The 20439-nt window shown below is 34.1% G+C and overlaps 1 protein-coding gene across 1 annotated transcript in view; it reads left to right on the top strand.

Moving 5' to 3' along the window:
• Nucleotides 1-20439, top strand: part of LOC149771298 (cadherin-related family member 2-like) — an 83333-nt gene that overhangs the window by 23202 nt on the left and 39692 nt on the right. The window contains exons 11-16 of the mRNA XM_089948651.1: nucleotides 122-200; nucleotides 650-804; nucleotides 1551-1754; nucleotides 2575-2739; nucleotides 16221-16382; nucleotides 18743-18807. Coding sequence (XP_089804777.1) covers nucleotides 122-200; nucleotides 650-804; nucleotides 1551-1754; nucleotides 2575-2739; nucleotides 16221-16382; nucleotides 18743-18807 — 830 coding nt within the window. The remainder of the gene's footprint in view (nucleotides 1-121; nucleotides 201-649; nucleotides 805-1550; nucleotides 1755-2574; nucleotides 2740-16220; nucleotides 16383-18742; nucleotides 18808-20439) is intronic.

The following is a 20439-nucleotide window of genomic DNA, read 5'->3' as shown; positions in this document are numbered from 1 at the left end:
CCCTTTATACACAAAATCTTTTTACCCTTTGTGAACAAGGTTCCACCCTTATGCCCGCTAGTGCCACACTATAATACTCATATACCAAAGGAATATTGAAATGTTTTTCAATGATTTGCAGCATCAACTTGTATTTCAAGTCAGAGCGCTAGACGGAGACAGAGGGATTCCAAATAGTGTTCAATATTTGATTGTTAAAGGTGAGTGTTAAATTGCATAGCGACAACAAACGTTTCATACATTTTCCTGTAACTTTATATGACCTATTCTTTACAAGATGTACATAGTTTTATCTCATATAGAATTACTAACTATATCGGCGGTAAATGCGTTATGATCGGATCCAATCGATTTGATAACTTTAAAATGGAGACATAACTAGCGAGAGCGAAGTTAGTAAAATATCTCAAAACTTGACCCTAAATATATTCCATTTATCGAATACTGCAGCTGCAGCATAGCTTCTAAGTCGAAAATTATTTGATAGTTATGGAACGTGCTTAATTGTATTTGGATATAAGATAGACATCAATATATTCGAATAAATCAATGATAAGCCAATGCTAAACAATAATGGAAACGTATGCATCATAACTGATATCACTTTAATGGCAGTTTTTAAATGATATGCATTTCTTTTCTCTTTTAGACAGCAAGTGCTCAAACAATACTAAGGGCAGTTGTTTTTGTGAAGATTTATTTAAAATAAATAGTTCGACTGGTGATGTCACATTGTCTGGAAATTTAGATTGGGGAGAATTGGACGTGCAAAATACATTTGGTATTTGTACCATCGCTATTAAGGTACCGATCGAACAATGTCCGAATATTGCTGTTCAATTGTTTGCATGATATTTTATTTTCGATCAAAACCTTGCAGATATAAGAATATATGTTAATCGTCAGAACATTTACTTTGTGATTCGAAGATGATCATTTAGGATATTCCGATTTTTACTCTGTTTTAAAAGTTTTCCTTCTTAAAGTGTCTCTAGAACTCTTGGTGACAGTTAAGTTTAGTCAATGGAAGGATATTATGGGCGTGATGTGCATTTTAATTTTTGTGTGACAATTGAAATAGAGGCTGGGTGGGAAGTTGGTGTGGAGAGATGTTGTAGATAATATATTTTCTGTCTTGTTCCTCAAGATACAATTGCAAGAATCAATTGTACTTAATACAGACTTTTGATTGACAATGATAACAATGTTGACGAGAAACTATTAAAAATGAAAGTTTCTGGTTATTTTAACTTAATTAGTGTAACCTACTTATTTGAATTGATAAATGCATAAGCAGTGTAATATGCATATTTGTTGATCAATTCATATCACGGTCAGAAATTAAATAGTATGAGATAGAAATACAACATATAATAAAATCAATTCATAATATATTTAGTTGGAAAACTAGGACAAAAGTATACAGAATTGTTGAATCAGATGCGAATGGAATAAAGGAGTTAAGCAAAACGCAAGAAATACCTTCATCATATTTTAATAAAAACGTTGGAATGATATAATTATATCAGCATAGTCCCTTTAAATTCTAGGCTAAGGAAGATATGCACTACAATAATCAGCATGGAGCTACTGAATCTAACACTACTGTAACTCTCACCATAATAGATATAAATAACAACCCGCCACAGTTTGCTACGACGTTGTACAATGCAAGTATTCAAGAGAACGCGGGTAAAAATACTCCACTTTTACTTGAAGGAGAGACCAGAATTGAAGTTCATGACAAAGACCAGGTAAGTGAGAGAGAATGATACAGACAAAAATATAAAAATAAACATATATTGATCAATTGGCACGGTGTTTCCTAATCATAATACTGTTAAAAAGATGACATAAAAATTTAGTTGGTATATTGCGAATTATGACCATACTCATATAATATCGAGGTCCTTGCTCGGCTGAGGTGTATTACCATGAGCAACCGCTACGCTATTAAACAAAAAAGGTATTTTAATTAAACTAATTCGCTGAATACCTTAATGACATAAAATACGAGACCTAAATTGCACTAATCTACAACAACCTTCATACTCATATGTTGAGTATTTAGCTGACCAAATTAAATAATACATTCATTTGATTTTGTTAAACGGGGCATACATAATGAGTGATTTTTTTCAAAACGAAAGAAGTGGTACAAGGAAATTTATATCCGGACTCTAAGAGAATTATCTTACATAATGTTCTCAAAATATGTTTAACGTGCTTCAAATTGCAATCAGTATTAATTTTCTGTCAGCGGGTATTTGTTATTATGGTAGTGAGTGTTGTAGTTGAGTTATTAAAAGTTACACACAGGTACAAAACAGATAATATTATATCGATTGTGTTTACCTAAATATTATTTATGAGAATATGAACATCGGATATTTTCATTGGTGTGTAGCAGATATGTATACTTATCTAATATATTAGAAATAACAACGGATATACTTGCATATATACTGTGTTCAAAATGTATGTCTATTAAGTATGACTTTCTATCAAAGCAAATGAAAAGAACGTGCCTGAAATGTGATGAATCTGTTGACTTGCTTCTTTGCTTATTTTCAGGGCTCCAACAGCCAATTTAAAATAACATTGAAATGCGACCATAAAATGGATTGCGAAACGTTTGAAGCGGTTCCAACCACAATTTTTAAGGAAGGAGTTGTAACCATCAGGGTTAATAACAACTCACTTCTTGATTATGAGCAAAGACAAAGAATAGAAATAATCGTAAGTAAAATTCGTCTGCTTCAGCGACGTGCGCAAAACAAGCACGCAAACAATAAACAGTGATGTTGACTGATATCGGTTGTTTGCATTCATTTATTATCAGCAGATTCAGTCCAGATACCTCTTTACACCCTTTTCTGAACTAAAGTTTTAATTGTAGTATCATAGCAACGTGTCCGTCAGTCATACAATTATTCATATAACCATTAAACTATTGTATGGATATACATAATACAGGAGAGAGGTCGATCTCTTCGCCATGCTCATTATGGTGATAACGATGCACATTCCCAGTGGGTAGAATTGACTCCCATGTCATCTCTAACCACATCAGCTCCAATTATTTTGAAATCAAAGGACTAACCGACCGGCGCGTAGCTGCCTATACGCAGAAACACTACTGCGTACGAACGTTTTCATAAAAAAATCATTTCAAACGATTTATTTTAAATAAATAATTTGCAGTTAACTTTGATATGAGAAAATTCACCCCATCATTTCATGATCAGTGTGTACATTGAATATGCACAACCACTTTCCTTTCTGTAAGCTACTCGACGAGGGGAATGCCTTCGTCATTCTATAATTGCGATGACGAAATACGGTCTAGCTACGCGCCGAGGTAAGATTACAGTGATCTAAATAACAGCCGCTTGTACTTGAATGCAAAAGTCTTCAAAGCTGACATTACCTTACAAGGCCTCGATTCCAGGGTGATTCCAATATTTTCATGTATTCGTTGTTCAGTTAAGCAGATATGTACCTTGACAACAAAAAAATCAACAGTGGCATGACCATTTACCATTACAGTGTTACGTATATCTGATTTAATATATATTTATTATAATTTAATTGTTTGTTTGTCAGTTTTAAATATTTTTTTAAATATTTTTCTTACATGCTATTGTAATGGAAATTTATTCACTAGAGATGATACTATTTCAGAAAATTGTTTGACCTTGACTGTTAGTTTATAAACACCAGGTGTTGATCTAAATGTTGACCTTGATTCAAAATTAGTAAACAAAGTTCTATTTTATTTTAAAATGATTGGTTGTTCCCATGGTCATGATGGGCCTACATGTTTTAAGATGTAAACAACTTTTTTATTTTTTATTTTAGTGAACCTTATTGGTCTAGTCAAGGCCATATTCTGTGTAGGTAATATAAACATGATCACGTGACTCCCCCCGCTTTGATTTCGCAATTCTGTTTTTTCCATAACTACGCATTTGTTAGTTTTAAAAGAGATGTATAGAGAGAGATTTCTAAGTTTTCGGGCTTTTGCACTTGGTATCAAGTTGTTTTCTTTGTTGTTGCCAGATTTTGAGTTAATTATCTTCAGATCATTTGGATTTCAAAAGGATTAATTCTGTATTCTCTGGAAATATTTGAAGAGTGCTCACCCATATTTTGGAAAGACATTGTTTACAAGTTTAATTTGCATTTCCAATACCGGAGTGCCATTATTTGTATTTCTACAAAAAAATGTAGATAAGCACAGTACTGACTACAGCATACGTCATCGTCATCCATCTTGGATTTTCCCTCAGGATTCGAATTTGAAATTATTAGAACATTTATTACTAGGGTTTTTGTAATTTAATAAGTGGATTATTCTTAGATTATTTTTGGATTTGATTCTTGAAACTGTAAGTTCTCCTTTTTTCATTTTTACAGAATTTTCCAGGAAAATAAATCATTTGTTAAATTTTAAAAAGCTTGTTGTTTTCACTCTTTCTGTGTTACTGTTTATTCGAGCCTAAACACGTAACAATAGCGAGCTTACCTAATCTCCTGACTTACGGATAAAGAAAAGCATACAGCTCGATGCGTCTGAGATGTGGCAACCTGACACCTCTGGTGCAATTATTAACAGAGTTCACAGAGAATAACTATACTGACAATAAAGGATTTGACGACTAAAAAAAGAAAATCAGACAAAGGCGTAATCTGGTCATAACGGATCGTTTACAGCTAGACATATGATTACAAGACAAGTATTTGTTGAATAGTGTGGATGTACGTCTGCGACTGAATCGAATTAGTACCGTGATCCATTTGCTAAGTGATCTCAAGAAATACAAATCAAACATAAAATAAGCAATACACTGTGTACAGCATGGAAGTTTTAGCTAAAGTAGAAAATGAAATCAATCAGTCTTTGACCAGAAATACTGCCATGTATCGCATACTTTGAGTGAAAATCAAAGTCTTCACCGTTGTCTCTGGTCTCAAATCCAAGATAGAAGATCATGTATTCCAGGGTCAGCTCCCTAAATGCTTTGTTTATTGTTATCGTAAGCAATGCTGTTATCAACAGAATTATTGATCATAACCGATTCCAACACTTCTATACTGCTGAAATAGAAGTGGCCCGAGCCTTCTATATATTGTTCCACAGACGTTTTAAATTTAAAGTATCCCAACAGAATTACTTACAATCTTACTTTAGTCTGTTCGAAGCCACATAATAAGTATGGACCAATAACACCCATGACAAATAGTACGTCGATTACGCAAGAGTGTATTTTATGCGTGGATTTACCCCAGGCGGAGGTGGGGGTTGTTGACTTGAGAACACAGTCAAAAATTTTTTTTATACAGGATTCAATAATATCCTTAAAATAAACAGCCTGATAAAACTTAGCATAGATTATTAATGAATGGAACTTGAAACCATGGGCATACATACGGATGATGCTTCTATCCAGAATGATAACAACGATAGTCACTGATACCATTTCAAATGGATAGTAGTTCAGGCAGAGAAAAAACAGCAGTGTTCTTACGATGTTTGTTCACCACTTAGCTAAAAGAATCATGCTCTTGACCAGAAAACAGTTTTGTGGTAGTCAAATATATTGTCACAGTAAAAAACAACACCAATGTTTTGAAGATTAGTCAAGAAGAAAATTACGGGAGGTTATTTGGACGACATATTTAAATCATCACAGAAGAGAAGATCTCGAAAAGCATCGAAATTTACTCGCAGCAGTGTATTTGTTCCTTCCCAGTCTTCGGCTTACCAAACAGACCATTCCAAAGGAAAAGTAAAGTGTGAAATCATTTTTATAGCTACGTTTGAAAAATAAAAAATGCATACCAGTGGAGGATTCTGAAATGTCGTTACGAGCGAGCGAGGTGTTGTGTACACGAGTAGGCGAGGAGTCTTCGGGACAAAACACCATAGCGGTCCATGTTGTGAAATCCTCGGACGCGTCTGCATTTGGAGCGATACTGGGGCATATTATAGCCATTCAAATGTAAATCAAACTTCATTTTTTAAACGTATCAGTCGCTTATCGCTCATACTATGATGAATTTATGGGAGAGAAAAAGCCACACCCACCATACACACCCTTTAATTTGCCTTTGACCACCTGCGAACTTAATTATCTCCTAACCAACAATTCGCACACATCACGCTGGATTACATTTTTCTACTAAAGATGAACTTCCCCATCGAAAACCTAACGACTTTCGAGCTTTGGACGAGTGTTATCAACCAGGAACTTCCCCAAAGACCAGAACGTGGAATGTTTTGATGTATATTGATTACATCCTTTTAAAGAAGCTATTACAGACTTTATGAGGCGAAATCTAACACACACTCCATCCTATAATGTGAGATTACCAGGATGAGATTATATAATCACTGAAGTCTTGGATTCACACTAGACCATTACTGACTTACTTTTGACGTGATTTCCCAAGAACTGAGGCAAAAGTAGAAATATTGTTACATGATCATCATGAATATCTGTTTCCTTTAGCTCGTGAACGTATTATCCATTAATTACAATATCAAACCACTCTAGGTAATTCAAAGTCAAGACATAAAATCCAAATTAGTCAACCTCGTACATATGTTCATGTTAAACGTTCTGGCGTTTGTGTTTGTAATTTAAAAGCATTTTACATGGAGATGAATGACTGCCCTATTTTTAAAGATGTTTGCCATGGACTGTTAACAAACAAGCACTTTGAAGGAATAACCACACATGTTTTGCTTAAAGTATACGTGTTCAAGTACATAGTTATATTTCAGTACAAGTAAATTTAAAAGATTTAAATATTTTAGATGTAGCGTACGCAATTGGTAAATGGTAATTGTTATTAATTACCCCAAAATTGCTTGTCTTGTATGAAAAAAGCAACATAGACCTGAATGGTAGTTTTATAACAAAAAGTTAGAAAAAAAAAATAAAATAATTGGTCACACCAAACTTCATTAATTTAATACTGTGTCAATCATAACTGTTTGTAATATGTTCCTGAATCTTGTGAAAATCACTGTAGTATCTCAATGCTGCGATGAGTACAGGACTTAATAGCTGGGATTATGTTTTCCTCATTGTAATTTTTTTTTTCTTTTTGGGGCACCAGACAGATGCCCCCCCCCTCCTAATTACATTAATTATTTATGTGTTTTTGTGTTCCCCCAGGTTTGTTGTAATGTATTATTTCATCGTTTTTATAACGTGAATTAGGAGTTCGGGTATTTTTCCAATCCCTAGTGTATCTATAGGGGAGTGTCTCCGAGAGTGATCTCACTTATCCTCTCGGTTTAACTTCCCCTAGTTTGTTTTTCCTGTGACCTTGCTAGGGTCTCCTACATCCCATGTTTGTTATATGTTTGTGTTATGGGTTAAGCATGCTATATTGTGATTTTGTTGGGATAGCTTGTTGGATCAAATTCTTGTAGTGTATAAGTTTTCCTATTATATTCCGTGTTCATATACAACGGAAGTTCGTTATTATACTTTTATGAATTTGGAAGAACGGTGATGTCCCCTTAATTTTTGAATCTTATTGATTCTTATGAATGTGTTAAATCACCTTTCTTAATAAGATTAGACTGAGCTCCAGGAAGGGTTCACATTTTTTTTAATTATTATGCTTCTCCCCCATGGAGCTGGTCTATCTTTTAATTATAAATATTCCTAAATTGGTCCAATAGTAAAAAAAAAAAAAAAAAAAAATAAACTTAAATTTAGATTTAATTGGATTTGAGTTGCAATCCGAAATTCTGATTGCATACATTTTTTCTTTTTTTTAAAGTTTAAAATAAATTTAAATTTAAATTCCAATTTCAATTCACAAGAATATTTGTTGAAGTTAGTGATAGAAAGGATAGATAATCAGTTTAAAATATTTTCAAGAGGGGTTCCTTTCCAGATTCTGCCATGGGCCTGTTCACTTCGCGTAGCGCCATGTGACATAGCCCCATGGCATCATTATCTGTACTTTCCCTCTTGAGGTATTTCCTAAGTTAAAATTTAATTGGGCCACACTTTTTAATATTATTGACAATAAAACTTGAAATTTTGTATAGGGTTGGTTTGCTAAAATCACCATCAAGATATAGTAGACATTGTGGTTTAAAATTGCTGTTTATATTAATTTCATCAATTATAATTTTTCTATCGTTCTGTGTTTCCCTACAATTTAACATTACATGTTTTTTTATTAAAAGTGCCTATTTTACACAGCGGACATTTTGGCGGTGCTCTGACCATATGCCGTCTCGCTGCAACCTCTCCTGTCAACCACGCATCATGCATGTATTTGAAGGCGAGGCTTTGTATTTTTAAAGATCCTAATTGTGACCAGTGCCCCCATGCCTTTTTCCAGTTAACGTATAAATTCTCCCGTTCAACTTTACATTGTATATTTTTGATTATGTCATTCCGAATCCATTTATATGAGAGTTTTTCGTCTAAGTCCCAAAATTCTTTTTTATCCCTATACTTCATTAATAATTCCTCTATACTTTAAAACTTTCTAGGTGTTTCCAGTAATTTCGTCATGTTATTATTTTTATATATCCCCTCCCTGTTCCGCAAAACGAAACCAAACCAATATATATAAATCCCTTCCCATGGTAATTTAGGATCGTCACTCAGTCGTTTAAATCTATTTAAAATATTGGTAATTTTTAAAATTATTGGACTTGGTATCCCTATTCCCCCCAATTCTTTTGCTTTGTACAAAGTTTCTTTTATTACATAATGTAGTTTAAAATCCCATATATATTTAATTATAAGTTTATTTATGTTATTCAATATTATGTTACTCATGTTGGTGGCCTTCATTATATAACTTAGATTTACATACATATATGTTTTGGCCACTTGGGCCCGTTCCATTAAACATAACGGCGTAAGTGCCCAGATATCGACATTCCGTTTTATCTCACTTTCCATTTTTTTTTACAGTTATCCTTCTCTTCGTTTTTGCCAAAGCACACCCCGAGTGCTTTAACAGTATCTTTGAATACATGGGCTGGTATGCTTGAATGCCTACCACGCCAGTTACCTATCTCTAATATTTCCGTTTTATCATGATTTATTTTGGACCCCGATGCTCTTCCGAATTTTTCATATTCCTTTATAAGGTTCTCAAAGGATTTCGGATCTTCTAAAAAGTTAGTGCAATCGTCTGCATGTTGTAGCATTTTCACTTCCTCTTTGATATTTGGAACTTTTATACCTTTAATTTCTTTGTTTAGTTTTACACTGATTCTAAGCATTTCAATTGCTATTACTTATAATAGCATTGATAGTGGGCACCCTTGCCGCACTGATCATTTAATGTCAAATTGTTCTGTCATTGCTCCGTTATTTTGAACTCTTGAAGTTATGTTATTATATAATATTTTTGTCCATTTCCAGAAAGGTTCTCCGAAACCAAGTTTTTCCAGGACTTTCTGTATATAGTTATGCTCAATTCTATCAAAGGCTTTTTCCTGATCAACAAGTACCATAGCAGCTTTCTGTCCCTTATTTTGTATATAGTCTATAATTGCAGTTATACTTAATATGTTACTTTGTATGTCCCTATTTTTTGGCCCACACGTTTGGTTTACATTGATTATTTCTCCTATCCCCTTTTTAAGTCTATTGCTCAAAATCCTACTCAATATTTTGTAATCCGTGTTAAGGAGGGAGATGGGCCTCCAGTTTTTAAGTTCTTCCCTATCCCCTTTCCCTTTATAGATTAAAATGATGACCCCTTCTTTCATTGTTTCCGACATTTCCTTGTTTCTTAAAAAGATATTATTATATAACCATTCGAGAATGGGCAACAACTCTCCGCAAAATGTCATATAGAATTCTGCAGAGAGTCCATCTCTCCTGGAGATTTTCCCTTATTCATTGTGTTTATACTATCTAAAATTTCTTCTTGTGAGATAAATTCATCACATATTTGTTTAAAGTCATTATTAATTTTGTCACATGGTATTTTTACTAGGTAATCATCAATTTCATTCTCCGATATTTTTTGTGACGTATATAGTGTGGCATAATAGTTTTTAATATGATTCATTACTGCCTCTCTTTCCGTTATTGTTGTTGTTGTTGTTGTTGTTGTGTTGATTTTAATTTTATCCATAAATTTATCTCCCCCCATTCTTTTCTCCTCTCTTTTATACAATCCCTCTGCTTTTTTATATATCCCCGTATATTTCCCTGCCCTAATTTCTCTACCCCTACTTTCTATTTTATTTATTTCTTCCAATCTGTTTTTTAAATTGGTCTCGATATCCTTAGTATTTGTTTTTTGTAGTTGGTATCTGATCGCTTCCCTTTCTATTTTCAGTTTCCTACTTTTTATATTACAGTGTTCTATCGCTAGTTTTTTAAATTAGACTTTTAGTTTTTCCCATTCTAGTATTATATCTACGTTTTCCCTATTCTTAAATTTTTCTACCTCTTTCTTGACACTTTGTATAAACTCTGTATCTTTTAAAATCGAATTATTTATCATCCATCTTCCTTGCCCCCATTTTATTCTATTTTTAAATGTTACAGTCATATTTATAAGTTTATGATCAGATATTTTAAAATCAGTAATATTAGTTTCTTTGTGTACATTTTTATCATAGTTGTTGCAGTAAAATTTATCCAAGCGGCTTCCTTTATTCATTTTATATTCAAAAGTATATTGTTTCCTTAATAAGTTTTGTACTCTGTAAACATCCGTTAATTTATATTTTTTACTAAAAAAATCCATATCCGGTTTAATCCTAATATCGTTTGGTGCTAGATCTCCCTCCCTATCTATATTTTCTCCCATCCAGTTAAAATCGCCCCCATAATAATATTTCCTGTTGCATATTTCTCTATATATTTATTTAAATGATCTAAGAAAATTTTCTTTTGTTCCCTGTTAGCTGGCATGTATATATTAATTATGTGCATTTCCTCAATTATAATGTGTATCATCCTACCTTTAAAAAACCTATCTACTTCTATTCTATCCCATGACAAGCCTCTTTAATTTTTAATTAAAACTGCCACCACTCTTTTAACATCTGTGTGTTCGTAATCACTAATTAGTAGAATTCCGTTCAGGTGACTTTCTATTGTTATTTTTTATATTATCTTTAAAACCATTATGTGTCTCTTGTATAAGCAATACATCATAATTTAGATCTTTCGGAAATTTAAAGACTTTTTCCTTATTTATACCATTTATATTAATAGACAGAAGCTGTAAGTTTTTCCCTCCATTCCTGTCTCTTTCCAGGGTGTTGCTTTTTGATTCTATTATTTTACAAATTGTTATTGGTTTTTTGATTAAATACTTATTTGTGAAATGTCGGGGGGGGGGTACTGGTTTCACCACCCCCTCTGACGAAATTAATGTATTTTCACTTTCTATTGTTGTTGTAATTGTTGCTTGCATGGTGTTGCTTGATTCTGTGTTGCTTGTCGGGATCGATTCCATATTTTCTTGGTTTGTTTCCGTATTGTCTTCTGATCCGGTCTCATATTCTGTTTCGCCTTGTCCATTTCCAGAGTCTTTTTGTCCGTTTTCTTCATCTTCATCTTCTACTTCACTTTGGCTACCTAGTTCAGTCTCCTCTTCCCTTAACTCCATTTCCGTGGTTTTTCTCCCTTCTTTACTCTGTTTCTTTCTTGATGAGGATCTCTCTTGTGGTGATATTGTTTTCCGTTTTCTCCTACCCCTTTTAGGCAGTGGTGTTGACGCTAGTTGTGGGGTGCTCTCCTCCTGCTGGCTCGTTTCTTGTTCTAGGATTCCAAACTTATTTTTCGTCGGTATGCCCTCTTCTTCCAATTGCGTTTCAGCCCTACTGGTCTTGTTGGGGCTTAAGTACCCCTCCCAATCCAAGGTTTTATGCACCTCAATTTTGGTTATATCAAGGTCGGGCAGTGTCTGTATTGGTTCTTCTTCCTTCCCGTTTCCCTCTCTAACCTGTTTGATTAAGTTAAGTATTTCATCAACCTGTTTTTGTTGTTGTTGTTGTTGTTGTTGTGACTGCTGCGTGGCTGCATACCCTGCTGTTCTGCTTGCATATGTTGTGTTTTGGGGTCCTGTTGGTATATTGCCTCCTGGGCAGTCTCTGGATCCATGTCCAGTCTGATGGCATAAGGGACAGAGTCTATCCTGCTCGCAGCCCCTGTACCAGGTCTTCAATCTGAATCCGAGGACGTAGAAAAATACAGGTATTTTCCTAGCATCCTCCCGGCTCACGTACACCGGTCTATTTCCTGATTTTATTGGGGCAAAACCCCATATGGTCGCCATCTTGTGTGTTATCACTTTGACCCCAATTTTTTTCTCCAATTTCATGAGTAGTTCCTGACTGCTGACCTCTAGCGGCAGGCCCATGATGTTTACTTCCGTTGCTCGCGGCTCGAAGTTTCTGATAAAGGGCGCAGTTCTTTTGATTTTTGCCACTATCCCTTTAATTGTCATTTCTTCTACTTCTAGTAGCGCTGTGTTCCCTTTAGGGTATAGAACATATTGGTTGAGGCCTCCGTTCTGTAGTGCCTCGATTTTTCCAATGTCTACTCCAGCGAAATGTAGAGCCATTAATACTTCGCTCTGCCTTGGTGTGCTGGCTGCCCCTTCAAAATCCAAGGTTTGACACGGGCGGGTGGTTAACTATCATTCTCGTTTCTTCTATGATGGTCCTGAAATATTGTTTTATTTTGGATCCACCTGGACATGCTTGTACCTCCTCTTGATCCATTTCGATTCCTCCGGTTTGCATTAATTTGTGAAACACAACAGAAAGTGGATCTCACACTACTATTACTATTGGACCAGATACTAAATATTGTTTTTACAGATTTAGAGCCGGACTACGCTACCAAATTTTACACCGGTTTTACAGGATATATTATCTATTATCAAATTATGCACTAAATAACTTTGACACAATCTACAATATTGTAGTCAGGCGAAAACAAAGTTTCGCTGCTGATGAATACAGCTCACTCAGTTATACTGTATACTAATCCCAGCCGGGATTAATCTTATACAGCAGTAAGGAATGAGCTAATGTGTTATAAAATAAATGAATTATACAAAGATGTTAGTAATGAAAACGCTTTCTACTTCTCTATTACACACAATCCGTTTGTTTTGTCCTTGCCATTTTCAGGCGATAAAACAACAGACTGTACTTCTCAAGAAGGAGTATAAGAATCATTGTAAGGGTGCAAAAGACTGTTCATGCATGTTCACTTACGTGCAAGTTCTCCTTGACTGTTTTAAACAGAGACTTAATACAATTCGCTATACTTTGGAGTTATATTTAATGTGCAAAACAAGCTTTGTTAAGCTGTGCTCACTACACTGGTAATAGCATAGGGCAAAGAATCGTTCTCTGAGGATTCTTATAGAAGGCACTGTTTTGTTACAGATTTAAATCGTTGTAATTAATGATGAAAGGAAGCGTCATTATAACCTATAATTAAAACATATATTAACACTAATCTTTATTTAATGTTGATCTGGTTTCAACAACCATTCTCATTTGTCTCCCTTGCAATTTCCATTATTAAAGTTATTATTAAATTGTTTCCTGATTTCCACGGTCAAAACTGGTTTCTTACTGCTGAAAGCTTTCGCTCGAGAGTATCGACTGAGCATATGAAACGTTTGTTTCCCCAATAATGGCATTGTTTACTCTAATATATTTCGTGTGAACAGATGTGTAAGCATGTCTTGTTTTGCTAATATTGAAGTTATTCTACCAGTGTGACTTAGAATTGGCTAATCTCTCTCCGTTATTATTGAAAGAATTGAATAAAGAAACATAGTTGCATAGAACGTTCATTGTTGAGGTAAATACTCGAGGTAAATAGTCATTTGTTTATCCAGTTAGCCCAAGTAATATTTAAATTATAGATGTGAGGTCGCATAACAAGAACCATTCAGTTTAAACCAGTTAAGCAGCTTTCAACAAATTTATACAGGATTTCAAACTAACATGTGTCCATCCGCCATGTTTTTATTCTTTTAACAAAATCTAGGCATCTCGCTTCTATGAAATCTATGTGATTGCATATCATTACTACTAACTGAAAACATAAAACACCATTAAGTCCCAAAGTGAGGTTGTACTTTCTCTGAGAATATTTAAAATCGGTGGCATATAACCAAGGCCAGTAGTGGTATTTTGTGAAGACCAGCCGCCCAAGATATAGGTTAGCGGTTAAGTATATAAGAGGCCTTAAACTTTGAAGGACCAGTGATCCAAGTTTTAAAAACTCAGTGGCCTATGGCGAATATAAAGTTGCCTTAAACTGAATCTTGATTTTCCTTTTCACGCTGTGATAAGGAAAGCGGCTCCAGATAAAGGTTTAATAGAAAGAAGTGCCCTGGGTTTTTGTTTTAATAAAATGACGCATGGTTACATGGTAGTTTGAAAACTGATTTAAAGTGGATGATAACTAATTAAATCGGTTACACTGGATAATGCGTTTAAGTAGCCTAACATCTAGGGTTTTTTTTTCTACAACCACAAACACTTCATTTTGGGGGAAGAAGGATGCGCTGATAACCGTACCATATGCATTCATCATAAAATCTTAAATGAAGCTGAGTTTGCTCCGACATTTGATATAGTTGATCAAATGTGACGTGAATCAAATATTTTTGTCAGTATTTGCTACATGATAATGGTTTAGAGATCAAGATGATTTGACACTTTTCCTGTTTATCGTTTATAATGAGAAATGTGAAGCATCAAAGTCAGCTTTGAAACACTGATAATTTCTGACATATACGCTGATTCTATTTTGTTTTAATACAAAAATCAACAATAAAGTGTTATACTATTTTAGGAAACGTTTGCATTCTCATGCATAAAATCCTTTGTGGTTCGAGAAAACGAATAAATTACACCAGATCTTTGCTAAATCTCCACCCATGTTGAGATTAAAAAGTTAAAAGGCATTTGATAATACCATTTTTAATCCAACCATTAACAATGCACAAACAGTGAAGTTGCTATTACATCTAAGATGGTTTATTGGTTAAAATGTGTTATGGAAAGCATCTCCAATGTTTTGCAAGAACGCAGAACTATAGACGAAAACGTGTGCTCATTTGATTGTAAATGCATCATAGTAGCATCGTTTCGACTTAAAATGCATCAAAAGTCGTTAAATGTGATCATTATTTTGATTTTTTCTAAATTTGATCCAAGTCTGGTACTTAAAAGACTAGTCTCTCTAAGTCTGCAGCGTGTACACTACGTACAAATTAAATGCATGTGAATCTTGCTGACGCAGAAACTACCCAGTCTAATATATATATATATATATATATATATATATATATAAGAACGTATGATTTTCACGCAAATTATGGCAGCTAAAGAAAAAATGTTTACGAGGATAGGTTGTGCAGCACTTTGCACAACATAACATGCAAGGCTCCTATATTCATAATACAGTTAATATTGTAATTTAAACTACATTATTGACTTTTGATTTTTAACTTTTTAATTTAAAGAATGACCGTTTTAAGATTTTAAGCCACTGCACATTTTCTTAGTGATTGTAGATCCTATAAATACATACCGTACACAGGTCCAGCAGTACGTCCAGTTGCGTTATCTATTTTTGCATCACGTATATGTATGCCTGTATGTGGCAGAAATGTTATGATGGTTCTCGGGAAATTGTGTTTATCAGATACGATTAAGAAAGTCATAGCCTTACTTAATTCTGTCATAATGAGTGGTAACAAATTTATATCGAATTAAATAATCGCAAGCTGATTGTGGCACGAGATGCACATTATATCAGCTTGTCCGTAAGCCTGACGGTCAGATGAGTGGAAAGGTTAAGTACTTATCTGGTTTGATAAATGGCAGCCTTTCAAATCTTGTAAACGGTGCACACGTTTGGACATTTTGGTAAACATTGCTTCTTTAATCTTTCCAAAATTCAATACAAAAGTCGCTGAGCTATATATCACCTTGTCATATATAAGAGGAAACATATGGCATGAAATATAGAACAAATAAAGGCATAAAGATATAGATGAATGAAACCCTTCTCCATGAGTATGTATTAATGATGCATTTACGCCATAATGTTGTGAACGGAAATGTACGACAATGCCAGTTTCCTGAAAAGTTCCCAAATTTGTTTTTGTTTAATGAAAACTATCAAAACATAATAAGAATATACATCTTTGTAATGAAATAGGTCATTGCCCAGGAAGAGCTGAACAAAACCCACACTGACACGGCTACAGTCGTTGTTATGATTGAAAACGTAAACGAGTACTCACCAGAATTTGACAGTCAAACATACGAAGCACAGATACCAGAGGGATCTAACAACGGGACATTGGTTATTAACGTAACGGTAAGATTAAATATGCGTGTCATTATAAAGAAAAGTGAGAAAAGTATTAATTGATTAATTTGTAATGGGAGAGTAAAAAGTCTTAAATGCTACATTCTACTATTTGTATAATGGTTATTCAATAAGGAGGCGTGTTAAGGATCAAAATATATACTAATGTTTGTTGGATAATTATGCTACTTTGTCAAAACCTTACAAGGTATATTTTACATAGACAGAACCCCACTGCTGGCTATAAAGCAGCTACGAAATAACAATGGGTTGGTGGGGTCATAAATGTTTTTGTGTGTGCGTGTGTATGTGTGTCTGTTTGATCGCATTTTCATCGTACCTTTAATAACCGAGTCATATCGCATCGATGTCTACAGTGTGGTCGTGCACTCGGGCATCATGCCGCAGACATGTGTCATCATGTCCTACCCATTCTCACATTATCCCGAGACCAGGCCGACCAATACTAACACTATGCTCTTAATGCTGAACACCAACAGAGGTTATTGCTAGGATCATTTTATAAGTCTCAGGTATGATCTGGGCCGGAGTTCGAACCTGCGACTTTCAGCACCCTAGGCGGACGTCTAACTACTTAGTCACTTTAGTTGTCAGATAATTTGTAGACAAAAATACTATTTTGGTGTCTTCATTTGATGAATTATGAGATATTGTTTAATAAATTATCAAAATCACTAATACTGGAAAATAGAAAAAATTGTACATTACTACACAAAAGAGAATTCCATGAGAGAGAGAGAGAGAGAGAGAGAGAGAGGTTATAAATATTGCGTAAATACCTAAAATATCCGAAAACAATATATTTGATATTGACTTGTGTATAATAGACGTCATATCTGATGAAGGTATCGAAGTGTTCAGAGAGGGCATACTTATTTGAAAGTACAACCTAGAAAGTCATACATTTCCTTGACCTTTCTGTCTGAGTAAACTTTCTTGCGGCGTGTTCCACTAATATAGAAAGAAAGGCTCAATTCTATAACTATATATTCAAGTCTTTGCCCCCATAAATACAATGTCATCACTCAAAGAAAGAAGAAAAATAAAAACACACATGAAGAAGATGATGTCATTATAATCACCGACTTTCTGTCTAGAAATACAAGATATCTACATGAAAGTATGATTATAGATTGACATATATGAATGAGGCGTTAGTCCTCGAACCTGCAACTTCAATCTTGTTACAGCCTTTAGTAGTGATGATCGCAATATCGAGTTGATTTAGGGATGGATGCATAATAGCTAGGCCATATGACCGTTACTAGCGACACGAAATGACTCCTGATAGGGACGAAATAAGGCACTTCAGCCTGTTCTATTATAAACGTGTCACTATGTATAACCAGAATCTACCATGACTAGGTGTCACCACAAGATCTTCATATATATTGTTTCCTGGTCAGTTACCACCTCAGTCACGTACTATAAAGGTTTTTACTACAGCCAGTGCGTTCAGACCAACCTTATGTACCCCAGTCCGTCTACGTTTCAGGATGTCCAGCCAAATTGTAGTCTCAGGTCATGCAATAGCCGTGCCATTCAAAATGTCGGAGAGACTGATCAGTTCTGGCAACGAACGAATCAACTGCCAGATTCACATTTGCAATAAAATTAATGCAAAACGTAGTACAGTTGTTTTAGGTTTCATTCTTTTTCTGTATTCTGAAGGTTTAATTGATTTTATTCTACATATGGATAGCACACATTTTACGCGTATCACCCTTCTTTGCTTATGGTTTTTAAAAATGAAGTTTTCTCCATTCTGACACATGCATATTACCTATATTGTCACAGACTTTATTTGAATATTTCATTATCACTATTTTATTAATTCTTTGGTAGATATCTACTGTCATTTAACCCTTGAAATAGTTCAAATCGTTTCCCACTTTTAGAGTCATTGATTAGTATTACTTTTGTAAGTTGTTTCTTTCCCTAATAAGAGTGCATGAATATATTGATACGTTGAAAAACTATTTTGTAACTGAACTGTAACCAATGTATGTGTCAAGTCACATACATACATACACATGCATACACCAGTCACATTGGGCTTCTGATTATAAACATATACATATCACTTGGAATGGGAATTATAATTCCGTGCTTAAAACAATCGGACATTAGCAACCTAGACAATGTATAAAAATGTAACCTACTTCTATGTGAAAATTTGCATATCTGAAGAATACATAAGTATGAAATTTAAACAACCTGATTATGTTTATTACTTTTTGACGAATGTGCAGGCAAAGGGATGGAAATGTACTGTACCATTATATATATATATATATATATATATATATATATATATATATATATATATATATATATATATATTTAAGGCCACAGATAGAGACAGGAATGGATCAAGCGAGATCATCTATACCCTTTCTGGAGGCAATAATAGGTAAAACATTTTAATTTGCTCTTGATCAAATGTTATCAATATTTTAAAATACGTGGTCTAAGTGGATAAAAGATGAATGTAAAGCGTTTGATATGTTTAATCAATACAGAGTAATACTGAGGATGTAGTCCAAGAAAATGGGTGAGCAAGACTAAGAAAATCTATGCTCGGGTTTGCACCAAGAAAAGGAAATCCCTGTCAAGGGGTTAAAACTCTTGTCTACACATCGAGGCTAATGCTTTCCAATCAAATTAAAGTAACCCTGATTTTTTAAACATAGCGGATTAAAAACACTGTATGATTAATCAGGTATTAATTTTGCTTCTCACTCTATAAAAGGTCATCAAGTCTTGTACTTTAAAAAAATTTAAATTCGGAATAATTATCAACCTAAAATCTAGCTATATAACATTAGGCCTAGGAGCAGAGAAATACGATTACAGTGATTTTTGAAGCAACTACAATATACTTGCTTAAATTAATATACGCATTAAAGAAATAGTGACAAGTGCAATAATGTTAGTTATTCAGCCATTTGTAAGGATGTACAATAGCACCCTTAAATTAGCCTTAGGGATGGAACCAGCGTCATGTTTATGTTTTAAAGCAAATATGTAACAGCATTTCATTGTCAAACACCATAAAATAAGACCCAGTAAACTGAAAAAGTTCCAGTGAGTCTCTATCTATTCGATTAGTGATGTTGATATATCTGACCAAATCAATGTCTTTGAGATACTATCTCCCAATATGGCAGTATAATTATTTGTGAGTACGTTTTCCGGGTACATTGGACATGTTCTCATAAGACTGGGAAGCATCCGACTAATCCTATTTTCCGCATTGTCCCAACCTTCAGAAAAGAGCTGATGACATATGGTTATTTAGTCTCATATATCGTCAGGTTATATGTAAATGGATAGCAAATGTTGACATTAAGTATATAGCCAAAGGAAAACCCCATTAAAACATGTGAAACATATAATATGAAACAATTGATATGTATTAAAGTGACACTTCATCCCAAATAATAGACGAGGCTTCTAGCAGCGTATGCCAAAAGTTGAATAATTAAAATGAGGAACACCAGCTGTCAAATGTAAGGCTGTGATTTGGGGAGGGGAGTTCTCATATCTGCAACAATCAGTGTATAGGTGCGAAATCCGGATTAAAATACTAATTACAAGATATTGCATTAAGTTAGATCATCCTATGTGGAAATAACACTTTTCGATAGTTAAAGTGCATGCAGTCTATTATGTTTATGACAGATTAGCTATGGGTACATTTATATCATATATACTTAACTAAATGTCAAGATAGATGTTATTCTGATCCCAATACATGCTACACAAGAAGGACATTACTTTGTTTAAGGCATATTCCTATCAAATTAAGACCCAACAAAGTATTATGATCAAATATATTAATTTCACTACGTTAATTCATATAATGGCTTGCAGTATATCTGTTGTATATTTAGGAGTGTCATTCAAAAAGTATTACGTACAATAGTTCATCATTGTCTCAGCCAAAATATGCATTAAAATGGAATGTATTTTATATTATAATTACTTCTTTTTCATACTTTCATATCCAGGTTAATAAAACATCGGCAAATATATTTTATAC

Source organism: Sinohyriopsis cumingii, unplaced genomic scaffold (genome assembly GCF_028554795.1).
Source record: "Sinohyriopsis cumingii isolate HCF-2022 unplaced genomic scaffold, ASM2855479v2 utg001976l, whole genome shotgun sequence".
Taxonomy (NCBI): Eukaryota; Metazoa; Mollusca; class Bivalvia; order Unionida; family Unionidae; genus Sinohyriopsis; species Sinohyriopsis cumingii.
The sequence above is the reverse complement of the archived record's forward strand: the minus strand, read 5'-3'. Positions and strand labels throughout refer to the sequence as shown.